Source organism: Pristis pectinata, chromosome 21 (genome assembly GCF_009764475.1).
Source record: "Pristis pectinata isolate sPriPec2 chromosome 21, sPriPec2.1.pri, whole genome shotgun sequence".
NCBI lineage: Eukaryota > Metazoa > Chordata > Chondrichthyes > Rhinopristiformes > Pristidae > Pristis > Pristis pectinata.
The window spans coordinates 20,129,528-20,152,081 of NC_067425.1; the positions used below are offsets into that span (position 1 = coordinate 20,129,528).

The 22,554-nt window shown below is 38.9% G+C and overlaps 1 protein-coding gene across 1 annotated transcript; it reads left to right on the forward strand.

Moving 5' to 3' along the window:
• Positions 1-6,822: 6,822 nt before the first annotated feature.
• LOC127581524 (BTB/POZ domain-containing protein KCTD7-like) lies at positions 6,823-21,093 on the forward strand. Its single transcript, XM_052036007.1, is given in 6 exon segments — positions 6,823-7,133; positions 10,950-11,119; positions 12,627-12,805; positions 20,560-20,769; positions 20,772-20,900; positions 20,903-21,093. Coding segments are annotated over 6 exon segments (846 nt in total). The 5' UTR covers positions 6,823-7,007; the 3' UTR covers positions 20,935-21,093.
• Positions 21,094-22,554: the final 1,461 nt, after the last annotated feature.

Sequence of the window (22,554 nt, forward strand, 5' to 3'; positions counted from 1 at the left end):
GTTAACTGGGCCAATATCTAGTGTTTAATTTTGTTAGCTCACATTCCTGTTAAATATCAAGTTTAAATGGAATTAATTGCTACTACTGTTGTTACTGTGTTTCTCAACCGTCCACAGGAAATGAGTCAAAAAACATTAGATGCAATACAGGTTTGGATATCCATTGTAGTTATTACCAGTGGCAACTATGTAAGCAGAACTATTTACAAAGTCAGCTAAGAGTATAAGAACTGTGACCATCATTGAAGCAGATATTGGAATCAGCAGCAAATCATCCCCAAGTCTTTCTCTCACAAAGAAAATGCTTAGAAATGCCATACATTCAGCGAGATAAATCACAGAACAGACCTGCACCAGGTAATACAAAATTTGGATTAACAGATAATTTAATACATTGTGGTCACTTATGATGAAGCAAAACAAATTAGTGGTGGACAAATGAGTTCAGGGAATGAGGCAATTATAGAAATTCTGTTTTTTGAAATGTATTGGAATGCATACAGACAACCTTAATGCATTGAATGGTATAGAGAGCTAACCATTGATTATGGTTTGAAGACCCAATGATTGGTCTTGCAGGATTAGGCTTCTTTTCTGTCACTGTTTGAGAATAACTCTAACTTTATTTGCTGGTACACGTTTGCAGTGCTAAAGTGCTGGCTAGCAGCAGAGCAGAGGAGTTCAGTCCAACACTGAACCTAGAAATTATGGGCCTTGTTCCACAGTCCCAGCAAGAAATGGTTTGGCAACTTTACATCTGCCTTTTTAAAAACCACTTGTGTTTAATTATTTCAATGCCAGATTAAAATGAAAACACTGCTCTACAAACCTTTCAATGTCCTTCACATTTTGTTCTACTCAGGGCCTTCAATACTGATATGTTTAAAAGAATTTAAATACTGCAACAAACAGTTCATTAAAAACATTGCTGAACCTCACTGACATTTGTTGCTTATAAGTTATTTGATGACTTATAGCTTAAATCAATGGTCTAACAACATACTTGTATGTAATGGAATATCTGCATGTGTTGGAGCTTTTTGCTAGAAAAGTAAATTTTATCCACAGAACAGTTGAATCATTGTGAAATGGATAGGTTGCACACTATCAGCTCACCAATATGAATTACAGTAATAATCGGTAACTTCAAACCTACTTAAATTGAAAAAGTCAACCTGAATTGGAACTGATCATCCTACAACAAGCAAGAAAGCTCAGATAGTTGATCATTGTAGCCAAATGGAACATAAGCCTATTTATTTAGGTAAAGGTTATAAAACTGGCATCTGCTAAAGTTAAATCAGTCAAAATCCATTTTCATGATAACTTAAATGTACTGCATATGTATCCAATGTGTCTTACACACAAGATTTCTTTGTTTTTGCTTCTGGATATCACTTACCGTCCAACTGAGCTCTGAATCATGGTAACAGTTTGTGGATTCCACTGTACTGACCTCACTGTTATCTCACCACAGGACCTCCACATTTAACAATGGGCTCCTTCATATTTTCTTTACTCCCCATTCAACCCCAAAATATAACTATCCAAATAATTTCTTAATAACTATACTTTGCATCCATTAACATATGGATTTCGGCTGATCCTTTGAATCAGAGCCCACTATTTCAAATGACAGATTTTACTTTCTTGCTCTTGACCTCTCCTGCCCATCTATTCACCCTTCTTGGGAAATGGCCTCTCAGCTTTGTTCCAGCTCTTCAATCCACTCTCCTGCTGCTTTCCTAGACTTTACTCCATCTTAAAAAAGCCTCCAGGTTCTGTCTATCACCCTTTTGTCTTTCTCCAATTGGTTTATCAAGGTATTCATCACCGCCTCACTAAAGGCAACAACTCCAAACTGCCCATCCCACTCTCTTTACCACCATCCCATCCAGCACCAGCTAGGCTTAATCTGATCAATAACCTCCTTCCCAATCTCTGCAGTCTACCAGCTGCTGATCCTGTGTACTCTGCCAGTGGGTAAGCTAAGATTGCTGTGCATCTCCATTGTAGTAATGAACAAATCTTTCTTCATTTTTAAATTGAAAATTGTTGTAAAACTGTAATCATAAGCCACGATGGAGGTCTTAAGTAAGTTAAGAGTTAAATAATTGTGTAGCTAGTCTGAAAAGCATACACGCCCTGCTGTTTCCGTTAGCGTTGATAGGGATCTTTGGTTTTACAGTTATGGAGATAATGCTGTTGCCACTGTATCTATTTGTTATTTTGGAAGATGGTGAACAAAGATGAGTCAGACCAATATGGTGTGGTCATTAAGTTCACAGGAGCAAGGGTGTATGTTCACAAGATTCGAAGTCTGCAGGATGACAGGGTTGGAATGGTTAGCAAGATCTATGTGAGAGAAATGATGGGAAATAATGGGCAAGCTACAATGAAGTGCTCACCTCGGGTCTTCAACTGACTGTGGCCTTTTTGACCACTGGAGCCAATGAGATCAATTGGACTCTGTTAAAGATGATATATGGACAGTGACTGAGTGGCCTTGGTCCGAGGAATGAGAGTTAAAATTACACAAGTGGAAGAAAGATGTACTCAGGATTGAGGGCTGCATGGGAAGACAAAAAAGTGGAGAACAGACTGAAGAAAAACATCATCTGTGTCCGAGGGGCTCCTGAGACCAAAGGCTGTGAGTTACTTATCAACCATCATCCATCATTAAATGTATAATGTTATACTTAATGAACTTGGAATCAGTTACACAAACTTCTGCCTGCTGCTCATATTGTCCAGTCCAAGAACTGTCCTAGTCTTATATTCTTCAAAATGACCATTCACAAGGAAGGTCCCTTGAGGTTCAAATAATAAGTGTGGTCTTGGTCTTTTTGGAAACCTGGTGGTGATGCTTTCCTTGCAAATGAAGTTTTCTGCCTGGCCATACCTTCCACCGTGTCCCCACATTGACAGTCACATTGATGCTGTGCTTCCCATCTCAAAAATCACCTTATGAACTCTCGCTCCTGTCATTTTCTCCTCCTTATTTATCTTTACTCCCACTTAAAATCCTCAATCCCTTTACTGTGAGTTGCCCTCAAAGCATTCCTTAATTTCTCCCACAATGTAAAGACCCCAATCCATATTTAATGCTCCAGTCCTGTGTTACGAGTCACGTTGCTATTTGGTGAATGTCCCTTTAAGGCACCTGGACAGTAGAGTAGTAGTGTGTGTGTGGTGTCCTCAAGACAGCAAGATTATAACAATGTGCTGACTGTTTTGCTTAGTGAGTCAAGGAGAGTTGGGGAGAGAGAGAGAGAGAAAATCAATGGATGAAGAACGATAGCTGTGTCCGTCACTACAATCCATGTATGGATTTTTTGGAGCAATCAAGTGGAGTCCACTTTGTCGTCAACCTGTACTGGAAAACAGGTATTTCTGTGGGCGGCCATGTATCAAATGCCTTTGGGGTGGCAGATACTTTGGAACAAAGCAATGGAGATCATCAGAGATTGATGTGTCATATGGGTTCCATCATGGAACATGTGGATTTTGTAATTTCTCTCCACATTCTCTCTACATTTTCTCTTCAGTCGGTGGTTTTGCAAAAGTCTTTGCTCATGTTTCACCTGATGACTTGCTGAACTGAACTTTGAGAACGATTCCTCGACTTGGGGTTTGGGAATTTGCCACACACACATGTTGAGTTGATTAGTTTTGGGGATTATGTTTAATATCTAACGTTTTTGCTTTTCTTATTATCACAAGTAGTTATTAATAAAATAGTTTCTAACACTTATACATGACTCGGTGTGTTTCTATAGTTGCTAGTACGTAACACTTGACTTTGCATCTCACATAACACCACTACCCCACATCTCTGTTGACTTCCCATTGTGCGCTTCATCTATATTCCCTCACAGCTTCACTTCCTTCTTTGGCCCTGGAAAAAGTTCTCTTTCAATCCATTAAAACCTGTGCTTCAAAATTCTAGTTGTGTAACTTTTGGTTCTCTATTTGCTGCAATACTTCAGCGGACCCTGATCTGCTAACCAAACACTCACCCTGGCCACTAACTTTGGTACAGCCCACCTCACTCATTACTTAGCCCCAAACAGAAGTGCTGAACAACTAGTTTTGCCATTCATGGTCAGATCTGGCTGAATCACACACAATGCTCACTATTCTAAAACAATCCTGGACTGCAATTGTAACCTGTAAAACCTTAATCAATGCCCTCCCCATAATCTCCTCCAACCTCCAACCAATACTGAAGAGTATATGGATATCTTTGAAACCAAGATTGAGACCACCTCCAGTCACCCACTCCTTTGCTTCCCTTCCTTCCTTCAGCAGAGCCTCAAGATCAAATCTTCCTCACCTCTATCTTTTGCCCATGCCCTTCCCAAACTCATCTGGTTAATGAGACTAATCTTATGATTTCACAATCCTATTCTCATTGGGCCAATAACCATCCAACTTCCCCTCCTTATCCCCTTGATAGCTCATAGTATTAAGTATTCTCTTTCCTCATATACTGACTCCTCTCCTACAAGTTTGCCAAATAGTTCCAGAACTGGCCAGTTGGCAAATTTAGTCTTCATTTTGTTTTATCACCACTCAAACTGCTTGGGGTTTGATCCTGTGCACCCAGCAAAGAACTGCTCTCAGGAGAAGATCGTGACTATATTGTTGTAGCTCTCTCTTTGATCTGGGAGTTTAGATCAACCCTTCTGCTCTAATACCACTCAACTGTTCATCCCATTTCACTTCATATTTTTCTTGCGAAGCAACTATATAATTCTATTTTGAAATAATTTATTAAATCTGTTTTAACAGAGTTTTGTAAATTATATATACACCCTGAAAAACATGTTTATTTACCAACCTTTGATAATTTATTTTGTGTGAAGAAATTCTGTTATAGTGAGGGTCAAGGAGAGTGACACCATGTTACTTAGTGGATAAAAGGGGGAAGAGAGTGCACTTGAGGGCAGGGGAACCTGAGAAGTGAAGATTCCTGTAGGAGAAATAAAATATGTTCAAGGCATCAGAGAATGCTGCAGCATAGAAACAATTCAATTGTCACATCAAGTATGCACCAATGTTATTGTGAAATATATAATTTTTAATCTTATAATCTTGCAAATCTTGTCTTCAACATTGAAATATTTCATGTATTATGACAATACAAAACAGCTGAATGAAATTTGTTTTTAACAGCACATTTATTGTTCATAGCATGGCAAAAGAGTATTTTTTTTTCTCTGTTCTTTTACAAGCACTGGAAGAAATTTGTTTAAAAGTGCCCAAATTGTTCCCATCTGGTAGTACCAACCTGAACTTCATTCTGGTTTTTCACATCATTAATTTGTCAAAAGCATTTGAACTTCATTAACAAATGATAATAAAGTATCTTGTGTGAAAGCTGGTTTTAGATAGGCACTGAAACTGGAAAAACGGCAGAATAAAAGCCTTAGTAATACTGAGCTGGAAAAATGACTGAAATAATATAGTGCCTTTAACGTATAAAGATCCCACAACACTTCAATTGGAAATGATATAACATGAGGCAATTTTAGCTAATTGAAAATATGGTCAAATTAATAGCTTTTATATAGGCTATTAAAGGGAGGGAAGGAGGTCTGGGTAAGGAGTTCTAGAGACTATGCATTGCCTTTCACAAGTTCAAGGCTTCTTGCAGTGCTTTATTGCCAATGAAATACTCCTCAAATTTAGCCTGTTGCAGTGTAGGGAATGCTGTAACCAATCTGTGCACGTTCCCATAAACAATAATGAAATAACTGAATAGATAATTTGTTTTAAGAGCTGGATGAAGAATAAATTTTAGATAGGATATGGTAAAACATTTTAGCTCTTCTTTGAAAAGTGCCATGGAATCTCTTTGACCATCTGAGGATAAATAATTGAAACCAGCAAGGCAAATTGAGAAAGTAGTTAAAAAAGCCAAGCTAAGCAAATAGTATATTCTAGGCAAAGAATATAGGAGCCAGGAAGTCATGATGAACCTTTATAAAACATTGGCTTGACTACAGCCTAAGAATTGGGTTCAGTTTTGGGCACCAAACTTTAGGAAAGATTTGGTCTTGCAGTGGGTGCAGGGGAGGTTCACCAGAATGATCCAAGAGATTTTACGTGGTAGACTGAAGATGCCGGAGTTGTTGTCCTTTAGAGGGGGTTGAGTGGTGATCTGATAGAGGCATTTAAGATCACTAAGGGCCTAGACAGTTGATATAAATTGTTCCTATAGATGGAAGGATTAAGTAGCAGAAGACATTGAATGAAGGTGATTTTCAAAAGAATGAAAAATGACACAAGGAATTGCTGTTTTTGTTTCCCACCAGTAAATGGTGAGGATCTGGAATGCATTGCTAGGACATCACTGAGGCACAGGCGCTATTAGAAGAGTAGAGAAATTCTAGCCTGCAAGAAAAAATGCTCAAGGTCACCCAGAGGATGAACTTCTAATAGAATGGAACTGAAAATGTAGAGTCTGGCAAAAATAATAGAGAAAAAAATGTAGTAGGCTATTCCAGCTCTTGAGTCAGGTATTTTGCTCAGCGTTATTCAATGTCTAGTTCCATTTCTCTCGATTCTCTCTTCAAACAGAAATAAGTTGATTCAGGCAACCTTGGATATTTTACATCCAATATACAGGGGAACAGGGAATAATTGAAACTGCTGCATGCTATAAATGACTGCAATATTTCGTTTGCCATGATACACTGTAGCTTTAAGATTCTGCCCAGAACAGCAAATGAAATGCAGCACGCTGACTCTAAAGGAACTGGAAGGCTGCAGCTGCGCGGTGTAAATCCAGTGGGTTAGTCCACCTTATTATAGGAATGCTCCCGCTTGCAGTGATTACACAGCAGAAAAATCGCTAATGCATTTGGAATCTGGCACCACCGTCGATGCAGATATAGAGGGGGTTGGGCATCGAAAGATGAGCTGCAGCTATTAAGAAGTAACTTTGGTCTCTTTTTATTTGCAACAGTAGCTTTTTTTTTACATTGCACAAGGCGAGAGTGATGGTGGTTATTTCAGGACCCAAGGGAAACCAGGAATCAGATGATACAATGTCGGGTTCCGAACCAGAAGACGACGTTAGGAAGCCAGCTCCCAACCGACCCGCAAACACATTGATTATGCAAAAGGTAAGGACGGCTGTTGCATTGTAGGACCTGCTGATGTTTCTGCTGTCTGCACTCCTCATTCTTCAAGGAGGAATTCTCAGTGAATGCATCCCTCTCATATAATTCGTAAATGTCCAGGATGGACCCGGCACCATTGATTTAAAAAAAACACGTCCCACATTACAGATTTGCACTGTCAACCCCGTTCCTTGCTGACCCCGTTGTTTGTCCTATACCAAAGTCGCTGGGCGATGCTGCCTTATCATTGGATGTGCCCGCTGTCAATCCCTGTCCTCCTATTCCAGTTCAGGGTGACCTGAAAAGGGATTGCCGGATGCCTGTTATCTTCATGGTGCCATACGGCGAATGTGAAAGTTAATTGCTGTTTGTTTAACATTTTTAAATCTAGTTAACTGATCCTGAACGCCGTCAGTAAGTTTATTCTTTGAATTCGAGTCAGTGGTGCCTCTAGGAAGAACTCCTCGCTTTTCAGTCAGGAGGTGTGGGTTTAACTATCGCTCCAGAGACTTGGGCACAAAGAATGAGGCAGACAGTCTGTGTTGCAGCCAGTTGAAGGGAGGGTGGTGGCTAAGTGGAGTGGTGGGCAGGAGGGAACTGCACTGCCGTGTATACTGTTACACTGAGAGCCCGTCTAGTTCTGTTGGATAGAGATAAACGCTGCTTTGGCACTATTTTGGAAAACAAAAAGAGGAATAACCTGATACAGTGAACGATATTTAGCTCAGTCCACATAAATAAGTAATATGGTCATTGTCACATTGTCCTTTATGGCCGCCGCATTTCCTGCATTATAATGATGACACTTCAAGAGTACAGTTCTTCAAGGGTTTTGGGTCATCTTGAGAGTGAAATATGCAGCATAAATACATTTTTCTTTCTGGGCATGGCATGGAAAGCAGCAATATTAATATTGACCCGACATGATTTAGACTCAGCTGTGTTTTTGAAGATAACTTTATAGGAAAGGAAAAATAATTAGTGCCACAGTAGGGATTACTTTTTTGCTAGCTTGTGTGGTTTCATGAATTTTAAACAAAATTTTAATTACTACAGACACATTTACTCTAAATATTTGTTATTAGAATATACAATATTAATGGTAAATACACACTAACAATATATTCTATATCCAAAGGAGTTGCTATTAAAATGTGAAGAACTTCTAAATACTGCAGTTGTCTTGATCCAAAATACTATTGATTGCAAAATTATTGGCTTAGGACATTATCATTGTTGGTCCATTACTTTGGAAGGATAGAAGGAATCTGGTGAAATTGGAGGTCTGTTTGTCTAATGCCTTGTGTTGCTAGAACTGTGCATGGCATCAACAACTAACCACTTGCAGTAGCAGTTCAGCTCACTGACATTCAACCTCTGCCTGCTGCCATCATGATTGAGAAAGGAAATATATTAAAAAAGCCTGCGGATGTTAAAAAACTGCAATAAAAGCAGAAAGTGCTGGAAGCACACAGCAGGTCAGGCAGCATCCTTGGAAAGTGAAACTGAATCGACATTTCAGCTCAGATTGGGAAAGAGACAAAAATAATAATTTTGTTGCAGAGAAGGTGGGAACAGGTATTGAGAGGACAAAGAGAATATCTATGATAGGGTGAAGCTAGGATTGCGGGGGGATAAGTAGTGATCGATGTGTAATGGTGGCAATTAGTGATATTACAAACAAAGCAATGTAAAATCTTGTGAAATACAGGGCAGTTGGATATGCCCATCAGGTCAGGCTGTGCTAATGGAGAAGAAAACTAAGCCAATTATCACAGATGGTTTGGAGACCTGTGTTTAAAAGTGCCCGTAGAGTGCCCAGCAATCTGTCCTTCAACAGATTGGCTGAAAAGCAAAAAAAAATTGCAGGTGCTCAATCAAATAAAAACAGAAAATTCTGGAGCTACTGACAGGTCAGGCAACACCGTGGAGAGAGAAATAGAGTGAACGTTATGATGAAAGTTCTTCATCCTGAAGGGTTTACAATGCTTCATTCTCTACAGTTGTTGCCTGACATGCTGAGTATCTCCAGCATTTTCCTTTCTTATTTCACATTACTCCGATTGTTTAGGCAGGACCCTGGAAGAGTGACAGTGAGTCCATTGAGCACAAGTCTTTCAGAATGGCAGGATTTGCAATCTCTCTGTTGCCACTCTGTTAGTGCCCTTGCTGTTTTAGGTGTGAGTGAGTCAGCCCATACCACTGCTGCTCCTGGCGAGACTGTAGTTTAAAGCCATGTATTAAGCCGGAGCTGCTTGAGGTTATTCTGTAAGGTCATCCATGGCCTCCATTGTGAGTCAGCAGATTTCCAACAGTTATAAGCTCTTGAGGGCAAGCAAAGGTAATCGGGAAATTCACTAGATTATTGATGTTTGTATGGTATTTGACATAATTTCATACTAACATTTGATTTGGAATTTTGATTTTCCCTTGGCTTTTATTTTGGTGTTCTGTTAAAGTGGATGGTCAGTGACAGAGGGATGGTAAGATGAGAACTGATATCATGGTGAATTGGGATTAATTTTTATTGATAACACAGGTTAGTTGGCTTCAGACTGACTGATAGAAAATGGCTTTTATCATTCTCTCCCATACAGTTCCTTTTTGTCCTTTTTATCCCTGCCAACCAAAATAGATTAGAAAGCAGAGCATCCTGAAAAATCAATCGCAGCTTCAGTGGAGAAGGCTGAAAAGCTAACCTTGAGGGCAGAATCCTTCACCAGAAGGCCCTCTTCTCTCCGCTGATGCTGTGACAGTCTTGCTGAGGGTTTCCAGAATTTTCATTTCATAAAGCATTTGTACCTCCGGTATTTTTTTTGTTTCAGAAGCACCATAGTTTGGGCAATCAGATTTGCTTCACATTTGAAGGGAAAGCAAAACCTATTGCTAGTAATGCTCCACTAGAATTATGACACATTCTTGTGGATTGAGGAAGTACATTGATATATCTACAGCCCATAGCAGCTCTTAAGGTGCACGTAAGAGGCCTCATTCAAGTATATGGAATTTTAAAATGCCCGCTGACCATTTGTGCTGTGGCCCTCTAACAAAAATAAGCAAATGTTCGCTTCTCATTTCTGCTTAGTCATGCTTTTCAATTTTTCTCTTTCCAGTATGTTTGCTTTTCTTTCTGCCCCTCTTTCTATTCTCCAGTTGGCTTTCATTGTTTCTACTTTATTTTTAGTCGCTCATTTTCCCTTTTTATCCAAGTAATGTAGACAAATACTGCTTCTGGATAAATCATGTTTCCTTACTCCAATCTGGATGGCATTGCTATGTATTTGTAAGCACTTCTGTAAGGTTTCTTCTAGCAAGTTTGAACATGCAGATGGAGACAATTTTAAAGAAGATGGTATTTCCCCTATTGAGAAATCCTATACAAACTGAGCCACTGAGGTAACATGTACATTTAATATGTATAGGTAATATATATATATTATATATATATATAAAATATATAATATTTAGTGAGGAAGAAATGTTCTGATCAATGTTATTAGGATTATACTAAGTTTCTTCTGTCGAAAGTTACAACATTATTGCATGATCCGGATCATTTTTTGTTAGCTGGTATAGAACAGTGAACTACATATTTCAAAATGCGACAGAAGGATTGCTAATTTGAATGTAGAATGAAATCAGTAATAGTGGAATATGTATTTTCTGCTCTTGTCTAATAATCAGGTCATTATTAATCTTCAAGAGATAATTACAATAGTAATCAATAAAATGAGAGAAACAATTCTGACAGTGTTTTAAAAACAAACTATCAAAGATGCTTGAAGTGTTTTCTGTAAGTTTTTACCTTTGCCTCTGCAGTTCCCAGAGGTTGTTCCACTGAATGTAGGAGGCATGTATTTTACTACAAGGCTCTCCACTCTGAGGCGCTATGAAGACACTATGCTGGCTGCAATGTTTAGTGGCCGACATCATATTCCTACTGATTCAGAGGGACGATTCTTTATTGATAGAGATGGGACCTGCTTTGGGTAGGTAATGATATCATTGTTCTTTCAAAGTACCTTATTAAAGAAAGTCACCATATGCTATAATATTGCTCTGATATTTAATCTAAAAAGGCCAGTTACAGACAAGTAAGAGCATGGTTGTACAATATATTGTAGATAAACAAAATACTTCGAAATTTTGCAGTAACCTCAAATATAACCATGATATTTGAGATTGATCTGGGTTTGATCCTGATCTTGGGTGTTGTCTGTGTGGAGTTTGCAGGTTCTCCCTGTGACCGCATGTGTTCCTTCCACATTCCAAAAGCTGTGAGTTGCCAGGTTAATTGACTACTGTAAATTGCCCCTTAATGTGTAGGTGAGGTTTAGAATTGGGGGGGTGGAGGGAGGAGTTGAATGGAGTGTGGGGAGAATAGGTGTGGGTAGAATTAGAGTAAAGATAGGTGCTTGATCATTGGTACAGACTAAGCATGTGGAAGGGCCTGTTTCCGTGTTGTATTGCTCTATGTTTCTATAACTCCAAATCTAGGTTTGTGTTAGGTTTGTGTTACACAAAGCCAGAAAGTAGTTTGATTCATTGCTTTTTGTTGAGTTTGTTGAGTGTAGCTGGGAGGATGAGAGTAGAAGTGCATCAGTTAACATATGTTGAATTTTAAAGAAGAGAACTAAATTAGGCAGGGATTTTTCTCATCACTGTCCACTGACATTCTGGAAAATACCTGCATGTGATTGATCACTGAGGACAAAATCAGCCTCGGTTGTGATGTCCATGTGATCAAGAGACCTGGTGAGAAATGAGGAAATCATGTTCAGATCTTGCCTTAGACCCTGGAACATTTGCTTTGGAAGGGAATATAGTTCAGATTTGCCAGAATGACACCACCTTTATAGAGTTAAATTATACAACCAGATTGAATAAAATTGGCTTGTATTCCTCAAGGATTGGACAGTTATGTGATGATCTAATTGAATGTAATAAGCAGATAGATCCAGAAAAGCACTTTCCTTTGATGGGAGAATCCAAAAATTAGAGCTGAGCTATCTGAAATGAGGAAGCAGTAAAATGTAATCTGGAACTGCCTTTCCCACAAGCTGTGTTGCTGGGTTAATTGAAATTTTCAAGAAGAAGTGTGGTTGCATTTTTAAAGAGTAAAATTATCAAGGTGTGTAATGTATATGGAACATCCTTTTTGTACAAGTGAGTAGGTTAGTCTTGTTTCTAAGACGCACTGCCAATAATCTTGTGCTTGAAGAAAGGGGGCAAAACAATACTGCCCGCAGCCATGACCTAGAATGAATTACCAGTCTTTGGCAAGGAGAAATTCAGATGTAATAGGAGAAATACTTATAGAAAGATGTTCTCGACCTAATTTAACACCAATGTTCAAAAATAACTGGGGTAGCTGTTATATCCAGCAAATCACTATTAATTAAATTTGTAAATATTTGTCTACCCAGGTCTTGTGCTCATAATGTTATCACCATAAACATTATTAATCTAAACTGATATATACCCTTCTCCTTTCAGAGATATTCTTAACTTTTTACGGAGTGATGACTTACCTCCTCGTGAGCGAGTGAGAACAGTTTATAAAGAAGCACAGTATTATTCTATTGGACCACTGCTCGAATGTCTGGATGAACTGCAGCCCTTGGCTAGTGAAAAAGTCAGGAAGGCATTTTTGGACTTGCTGCCTTATTATAAAGGTGATGTTTTATTTGTAAAAATGGTTAATGATGAAGAGCCCAGCAGGATTTATTTGGACTCTAACGAGTTTTGATTAAATCTGAGACCAAGGAGATGAATATATGTACGATTTTCTTCTGTAACATTACTTGCTGAGTCACAGAAACCCTGGAAAAGAAGATATCTTTATTAGTCACATGTACATCGAAACACACAGTGAAATACATCTTTTGCGTAGAGTGTTCTGGGGGCAGCCCGCAAGTGTTGTCCCGCTTCTAGCACCAACATAGCATGCCCAGAAATTCCTAACCCATATGTCTTTGGAATGTGGGAGGAAACCAAAGCACCTGGAGGAAACTCATGCAGAGACAGGGAGAACATACAAACTCCTTACAGATAGTGGCTGGAATTGAACCCAGGTTGCTGGTGCTGTAATAGCGTTATGCTAACTGCTACACTACCGTGCCTGCCCTATATTTACATAGGCATGTGGAACCCCAGTAATGTTGGTAATGACTGTTAATTCTGTTACTTAGTTCCTGGGAGTCTGCAATCAGCACTCTTGTTAATGTATGTTCAGGCATTTTGTCCATACTGTTTTAACACAAACAGTAATTCAAAAATGGATTTAAAAAACAGATACACTGCAAAGAGTGCACAGATAGAACTAAAAGAATGAGAAATTTGACTCGGTGTTTACGGTTATGGTTTCCATTATCACTGCAGACCAGTGGTATTTATCAGCTTTATTGGCCACTGGTCTAATTTCTTATAGATTTGCAGTTTTAATCTCAAACTCAGCATGAATATCTTAGAGTTTGGAATGTCTTTAAGACTTAAGAGCTAAATAGTTTAATTGATGTCAATTTTAAAGGTTTATAATTCACTTTCAAAAGGTATTTTTTTCTTGTTCCTTTGTTGTTGAGGTCCTGGCAATAACATGCCCCATCAATAAAAGTAAGTTGCTTCCAAACATCTGGTCACGTTTTCCCAAAGTTAGTTGTTAATGCTATTTGTTTGAGGCATCCTGTGTGGTTTTTAACTGCTATGATCATGGCCAGTTGCTTTCCTAATGTGTAGAGGATCTTGAATAGAAAATCATCTCCTGTTTCTTTGTGATGCAGGATATTAGGGTATTAATGCTGAGTACAGTACTATAATATTTTGTTTTTAATCCTCAATTTACTTGAGTTGTGAGGATCACATTAGGTATAATACTTAAGTTGATTGAACTCAGCTGTATAATATTGAGCAAATTAGATTTTCTAGGTCAATTTAATCGTTAAAGGGAAAAGTCATTAGGACAGGAAATAGGATGTTAATTTCTTTCTCGTTAACCTCTGAGTATTAAGGGTTGGAATTTGTTGCTGGGAGTGAGCTAGCTACTGATCCATGTAGAATGAACTTGATTTTTGATTTACTGTTGTGAACTCTCTCTCCAAAGTCATCCCAATGCTAAATAGTCATATTGGAGGGGATGGGGAGAGAAGGAGATTTTGGGGGTGCATGTGTGGGAGGGGACAAAACAAGCCAGCCCAGAAAGAAATCTTTAATTAAACTTTGGTACATGGCGAGACCATAACCCTTGGCTTAGCCAGCTGACAAACTTTAAATGCTTCTAAATATGCCTGACATTCAGAAACATTTATAAATTATTAAACAATCCGTGAAACAGACATATTTCAAGGTGACTAACATTCAAGTATTAGAAGTTTTTAATTTTTAAATTAAAACATTTAAGCAAATCAATTAGGAAACATTAATCATCTAATATTTAGTTAGTGCCTTGGGGCAGTTACTCTTCATTGAAATGAATAGTTTTGTTGCCCCTGCACTAATCCTGTCTAACCTGGTACATGTTAATTGGTCAGATTCTCCAGCCTGAATGATAGGGAGTTGCCACAAATTTGTGCTCCACACAGGGCTCCAAGCACTGAGGTGCAGTCGATAAATTGCTCATGAATTGTGGCCAACAAATCTGGGACATCTGCATTCACGTGAGATACTCGGATGGTGGCAGTTGCATGGCGAATTACCAACTGATCTGTGAAGAATTTTTTACACTTCCCAGCAGCCTATAACTTTCAAACCAAGTCATTTTTTTACATCGGAGCCTTTCACTTAACAGATTTATCCTGACTGCCAGTTTGGGAAATATATTGCAGTGTCACTGCTGTTTAAGCAGGCGTGCATTTGAATCTTGTTCCCTTTTATAAGTTGGCTTTTATTATTCATTAGCTTTTCAAAATCACATATCATTCAAAAATTTTGGTTATTAGCATTAAACTAATGTGAGAGGATTAACAAGTACTTGTCCTCTTCACCTAAGAATTGGTTCCATGAGTTCAGTGGGGGAGTGGAGATAATTAGTATTCAGTCTTTTGCTCTTGCAAGTGACCAAGAGTAAATTTCTTTCCCAGTTTGCGTCCTGAGGGGGCTTGCTGATCTCCACTGCATTCTCATATGTACAGAGGATGTAACTGATTGTTAGGTGCTCCCAAACCTCTCTTCCCTGTTCAACCTCAGCACAGACACTGTTCTGCTATGACTACTGCCTACTCCTCACCACTCCAATGGGGCACTCTTCTCACGAGGTTAGTGTTTACTACTACTATTGTTACAGATTTCACACTTCACTGGGCACCAGTAACATGCCACCAATGAACTTTTTACTGTCCGTGTTTGCTGCTCTCTTTAATTTCCAAACAAGGAGAGAAATACTCAATTTTATTTTGCATGCAGGATGAATAGGCAATAAATTTCTGTGAGGAATATTCCCCTAAAAAGTAATTCACCGCAAGAACAACACAGTAGTTCACCTGAGCATTCTCAATAAATATCCAACATAGAGCCACGTAAGGAATTTTAGAGCAGATGATCAAAAGGGTTGTCAAAGAGGCAAGTTTTCCAGGACATCTTAAAGGAGGAAAGATAGGTAGAGTGCAATGAGGTCAAGAAAATTAATTGTAGAACTTGGGTTTATCAATTAAATTTGGGGTGGTCAAGTTTCTAAAACTGGAAGAGTACAAATTGTAGGTAAGAGTTAGTCACAAAAATAGGGAAGGGGAGTGAAGCTGAGGTGGGATTTGAAAAAAGAGGATTTTAATTCCTTTCTGATGAATTGGGTAATTCTCGTCTGTCCTGACAATGCCACCTTCCATCCTTGTCTAATGTCCTGTTCCTCAGTTGTGAATTCTTCTCCCCCATAGTTGACTGTACTTACTCCACATCCCACTCTTCCTGCCTTATTCCTGGAACCAGATTTGGATTCAATTTCTGGCACCTCCAGCGTGGTGCCACCATCAGATGTCCCTTAGCTCAGAGGTTTTCAACCTGTGGTCTGCGGACCCCCTGGGGTCCGTGGTGGGTTGCCAGGGGGTCCGCGAGCAAGCCGGGAAAAAAATGGAAAAGCGACCTGTTACAAAGACGTAGTGTACTTGCTTACTCCAGTTTTCCACTATTCAGAAAATTGGCCATATCTATTCTATCTGTTATAGGCGACAATCTTAGAGACTTAGACAGTGTTCCTTTCTGGTAAGCTGCCGCTTAATATTCGATTTGTGTAGTCAGAGTAGTCAGTAGTGTTCACTACTATTCTGTTGTGCACTGTCGTGTTAGCAAGACTGAGTGACGTTGGTGTGCCGTAATAATATTGCTTACTTACTGTGCACTTATGCCACAGTGACGTCACTGTTAAACAAAAAGTGCGCAAGTGTGTAAATTTTAGATTAGTTTTGATAATTTTGTTTATCAGTAATAGTTATTAAACTGTCCAGTGTGTATTGCTGAGTATGGAGAAACTTCTGAAGAGAAAAGCTGACCAGAAACAGGAAGATTCTGATGACGAAGGGGATAAGGGTGACCGAAAGAGAAAACAACGCAAGTACATTCCAGAGTACATTTCATATGGCTTCATCGCAGTGGGGACAAATGCGGACCAACCTCTCTGTGTTGTGTGTTTGCAAACACTGTCCTACGATGCAATGAAACCAGTGAAATTGAAGCGCCATTTAACAACAGTGCATCCAGATATTACCAGTAAGCTGAAGGAATATTTTGGGCGGCAAAAGGAGCTGTACCTCAAGCAGAAAGGCAAAATGATGGCCTGCGCCACTGTAAATGAGAAGGCTCTTTGTGCATCACATTTGGTAGCATTGTGAATAGCACATTCCAGAAAGCTCTCACAATTGGAGAAGAGCTTATACTGCCTACAGCAGTAGATATGTGCGAAGTTGTACTGGAAAAAGAATCCAGTCAAAAACTGAAAGCCATTCCACTGTCTGATAACACGGTAAGCAGAGGAATTGGTGATATGGTGGAAGATATACAGAGCCAACTGATAGCACATCTTCAGCAAATCAGATTTGCAATTCAGCTCGATGAAAGTACTGATGTTGCCAGTGCTGCGCAGTTGTTGGTTTATGTTCGATATTGCTGGGAAGGAGAGGCTTTGGAAGACTTTTTGTTTTGCAAGGCGGTCCCAGGGCATACAACCGGTGAAGAACTTTTCCATGTGCTTGACACTTTTTTTTGTATAATCGGCATTGGTGTGGACACAGTGTATCGGAGTATGCACGGATGGTGCTGCCACAGTGACGGGACAGAAGTCGGGTCTAGTTGCACGAGTGAAAGAAGTAGCTCCACATGGAGCAGCAATCCATTGCATGATTCACTGTGAGGCTTTGGCTGCAAAGGATATGGATGAAAATCTTGCGGATGTGTTTTCCACGTGCATTAAAATAGTTAACTTTATCAAAGCCAGGCCGCTCAATCGTTTGTTTGAAGACATATGCCGTGAAATGGAAGCCGAGCGTAAGCATTTGTTGCTACATACAGAAGTCAGGTGGCTGTCACTAGGCCGCGTTGTGCAGCATGTATATGAATTGCGAGATGAACTGCTCATTTTTCTAAATGAGCATAACGGATCATTGGTACAGTTCTTGATAGATGAGACATGGGTTGCCAGATTAGCTTATCTTGCTGATATTTTCAACATTTTGAACAGCTTAAATCTATTATTGCAAGGACCTGGCTCAGATGTTCTGAAAACGCATGACAAAATCAATGCCTTCTAGAAAAAGCTCCGTATCTGGAAGGGAAGATGCGAGCAAGGCGTCTATGATATGTTTCCGTTGCTGGCTGACTGACAGTGAACAAGACCAAGACAGAGGCCATTGCGAGCACCGTTTTGAACCATATTCAACAGCTGTCACATTATTTCCATAAGTATTTCGGCGATGATGACGCGAACATGTTTGATTGGATTCGAAATCCGTTTGAAATCGTGCTTACTGATTAACTGGACGTGAACAAGAAGAATTGGCTGAACTGTCATCTGACAGGACTTTGCGCTTGCAGTTCAACCGAATGTCACTGTTGTCGTTCTGGATAGCATGTTCCCAGGAGTATCCACTGCTGTCCAGCAAAGCCGTCAATGTTCTGTTACCATTTGCAACCACTTGTGCGAAATAGCATTTTCTGCAGTCACTGCCATGAAAATCAAATACAGATCAAGACTGAATATTGAGGGAGACATACACGTATGTTTGTCGCACATACCACCACGTTTGGACAAACTCTGCAGTGCAAAACAGGCACAACCTTCACATTGAACTGAACACTGAAAGATACCACTGGTAATTATGGGTGATTGAAATACTCACTATTTCAATAGGGCCTATGTGCAGTAATTTAAGTGTTATATGCATGAATTATCGATTGTTTGATTTTGTGGGCTTTGGGGGTTCGCCATTAACAAGGACATGTTCTGGGGGGCTGCAGCATGAAAAAGGTTGAAAACCACTGCCTTAGCTCATATTGGTAAACACTTAGAGTTTATGACCAATTACAGCAATTTATTATTTCAAGTTTGCAGAATTCGCTGTACTTTCCTCTGTCTTGGTTGGTGTAAATGCAACAAACCAATCTTTTTGTTATCTTACTTTTTCTATTACAATCTTCACTTTACCTGCTACCATCACCCCCTTTGTCACCTAACCTCTCCTATCTTCCACCTATTAAATACCTCCTCTTGTGTTCTCGCCTTCCTGCACTCTCTGCATCTTGGAATCGGTTTCTCTTTAATTTTTCACTGTTCTAATGAAAGATGATTGACCTGAATTTTTAACTCCACAATGCAGCCTGACCTACTGAGTACTACCAGAAATCTTTGTTAAAAAATGATTTAAAAAATCCTCATTCTTAAAATGATGTTTCTCTTGGAATGCTTAATCTAAAATTGATAACGTCTTTCTCTAATATAATGCAGGATGCAACCCTTTAATAATGCAAAAAGCAACCTATTTCTTCCTGAAATATAAATAAGTTAATAAGAAGAATCCAAGGTTGTGTAGAAAGTTGATGTTTCATATTCTGAGATTTAACCCTGGTGGTGACTAAACAATTCCTGATTTGAAAAACAAACCCATTGATACAAGAGCAAATTCCTAATCTTGGGAGAAGAATGTAGAGACTTTATAGAAGAGAAGGACCCTGTCCCACTGATTGTCAGCATGAGGGACAGAGTTTTCAAAGCCTGATTTTTAAACCTGCCAGCCCAGTGGTTGGGATGTTACAATGGCAGCCAGATGCTGCTCTAATACTTTTTTTGAGCCTATTGGCTGTGTGCAAATAGGGACTCCATAAATGATGAAATGTTGTGGCCCATTGATATCAGTTGTGTAAATTACAACCCATCCCAGAGCCAGCGAAGGAGAGAGCTGATGTCAGACAGGATCTGAGGGAGGAAAGGCCAACACAAACTCAGTTTTTAGAATATTTATCAAGATATTTCCTGTAGACTCAGATGTTCCGTGACAGGGACAATGGAATTTGAGTTTTAATGTGTGAACTTGTGAAACAAACAGTATTAGGGCTTCTTGATTTATGTAAGTATTTCTGGGGAAAAAAGCATGGTAACCAGAAGGCAAACTAACTATATTTCCCATATATTTAATAGACTGGAGTTTGATTTAAAGGAACGTGTATAAAGGTTGTGAGAAAGGAGTGAAAGGGCACACAAGCTTGCATATAAGTATCTGCTTTACAAAGGACACTAACCACAGCTTATGGTGTTAACCTGATTTTGAAGTCCCACTTCCGTCTGCTGTAAATCACACAGTGCCACAGGTTAATTCAAATGCGTTTATTTAGCAATATATCGCTCTCAGGCAGAGTCTGCGGTGGGGTTCTCCGAGGTCTGGGGGGCAGACAGTAATTTATACAAACATTGTCATGCACACTTTAATGAGTCAGGCACCTAAGTTCTTGGTTGAGCAGGAAACAGACAAAGGGCTACTGCAGATGAACAGAGCAGCCTCACGCCCCAGGTTCGGCTAATCGTTTTGCAATCGGGTGAGACAAAGGCAGGTATCACCTTCATTGTTTGAGACAGTCTTCCCATTTCCCGTTAAGATTGACCATTACCTCCATAGTCAAACATAATGGGAATCCAATTAAGATCCAGACACAGCAATTACCACACAGCACCCAGCCCAGTAGAGCAGTGGTGTGGCTGTTCTGGCCTGAAGGACACTTTTTACATCAGTACTTCGAGCAGCCATAATTCTCATCCATCTTAAGATATGAATACAGTTATAGTTTATTAATCCTACACCTCCTCAATGGAATTTTATGAATGAAAGTTATTTCTTTCCCTTTTTGGTAAAATATTGTGCTGAAGAAAGCATCTTTCTTACCCAGGTGTATACCAGGAGGTTACAATTGAATCTTATATTTACTGTTATTTTCCACTTTGATTTTTTTCCTCCAACAGAAAACTTGGAAAGGATCATTGAAGTTGCGAAACAGAGAGCAATTCAACGAAAGGCAAGATTTGCAAAATTGAAGATTTGTGTTTATAAGGAGGAGATGCCAGTTACACCATATGAACGTCCGCTATACAACTCGCTACGTTTTGATAGAAGTGAGAATGAGACAAAACTCTTTGAGCATCATTGTGAAGTTGATGTGTCATTTGGCCCATGGAAGCAATTGCTGATGTTTATGACCTTCTCCACTGCATCGTGACAGACTTGGCAGACAGAGGTATTACTGTGGATCATCAGTGCATAGGTGTTTGTGATAAGCACCTCATAAACTATTATTACTGTAAACGTCAATTTATGAGTTCAAGATTACTTGGTGGTAACTGAATTTTATAATTATTTTGAGTTTCCTTATATATCTGATAAACTATTATAAGCAGATAACTTTTGAAATTTAACATTAAAGATACCAGCAAAACTCAGCAATTCAATCTACAGGTGTGTTCTGCACACAGAAGTGCACCGTGTCTTGTAATGAAACAGAGATGGGTTATTTGCAAACTGAGTATTGGCCATACTGTAACAGGTCAGATTTATTAATGCCTTAACCTGATTTGTTTGCATGGGCAAGGTGTTTTTGTGAAACCTCAGAATGCAGAAACACTTAACAATCACCTTATTAGTATATCATGTAGTTAAATATTTTTCTCATTTCTCCATTGAGTACAGTGTGATGGTACATATATAATTGTAAGTTTTATATATATATAGTGCCTTTCATGAACTCAGGATGTCCCAAAGCACATTAATGCCAATGTAATACTTTTGTTATGTAGTCACTGTTGCAATGTGGGAAAGCGACAGTCAGTTTGTGCACAGCAGGTTCCCACAAAAAGTAACATGATAATGACTAAGTAATCTATTTAGTGAGATTAATCAAGGCATAAATGTTAGCCAGGACATGAGATGGCTCTCTTCTTCAATGTAGTGCTATAGGACCTTTTACACCCACATGAAAGAACAGGTGGGGTCTTGGTATAACATCTCATCTGAATGACAGCACTTCAATACTGCAGCATTTCCACAATATTACACTGCAGTGTCTACCTAGATTTTATAATATAATTAAAGCCGTGAAAATGTATATTTCTTAACCCTACAAGCTGGTGTCCATGTAAATCCTGTTTTTAAAAAAAAATCCATGCTGGAGTGCTGACCTAATTTTTTTCCACAAACGTATTAAGTAATTGGAAAATAATGTACACAATGTGAGGTTTCCTTGCTACCAGCTGGAATTCTCTGACTGCACTTCATCAGATGGTAAAAATGTCTTATTTCTTAAAGGGCTTAGAGAGCTTTTGAATGACAGCCAGCCTTTGTATTCAAACTTAAAATGTTACTTTTAGCCAGGCCTGTATTTTTGTGGTTATTGTGTCACTGGAATGTTCAGCATTTGTTGTCCATATGCCTTGAAACCGACCTAAATTTTGGATTTAACATGAAAATCCTGAAGTTGCTGCCAGTGATTTGTGCTCCTCCATCAACTGTTTTTCAGCCCACTCCACCCCCATCAAGGTAGATTAATGAACTGAAGAAAATTTCAGAAATTTATGAACTATACTCACCTATATAATATTCTGAAACTGTTGTCCTTTGATGTATGATATCTAAAATTTATAATGTTGTACAAAACCATTATTACTGCTTAGCAAATTCTGGTCTTGAAATTCATTTTTATTTATGTGAATTTTTATCCTCTCAAATATTTCATTATATATTATAAATTAATTTTATTTTCAAAATGTTTATTTATGTTTCAGCTGTTACCTTAATCTTGTGTATGTGTTACAATATTTGTTTAGCACTTTAAACCATTTAAAATAAAAATAGATTTTGTTTTAAAGTAAAAAAAAATTGTGCTTTTTCCTGGTTTCTATCTGTGAGAATTTTTCTCTGTGATTTGACTGCTGAGCTGTCAGCTTCTTCTGCATCACTTTCATCAT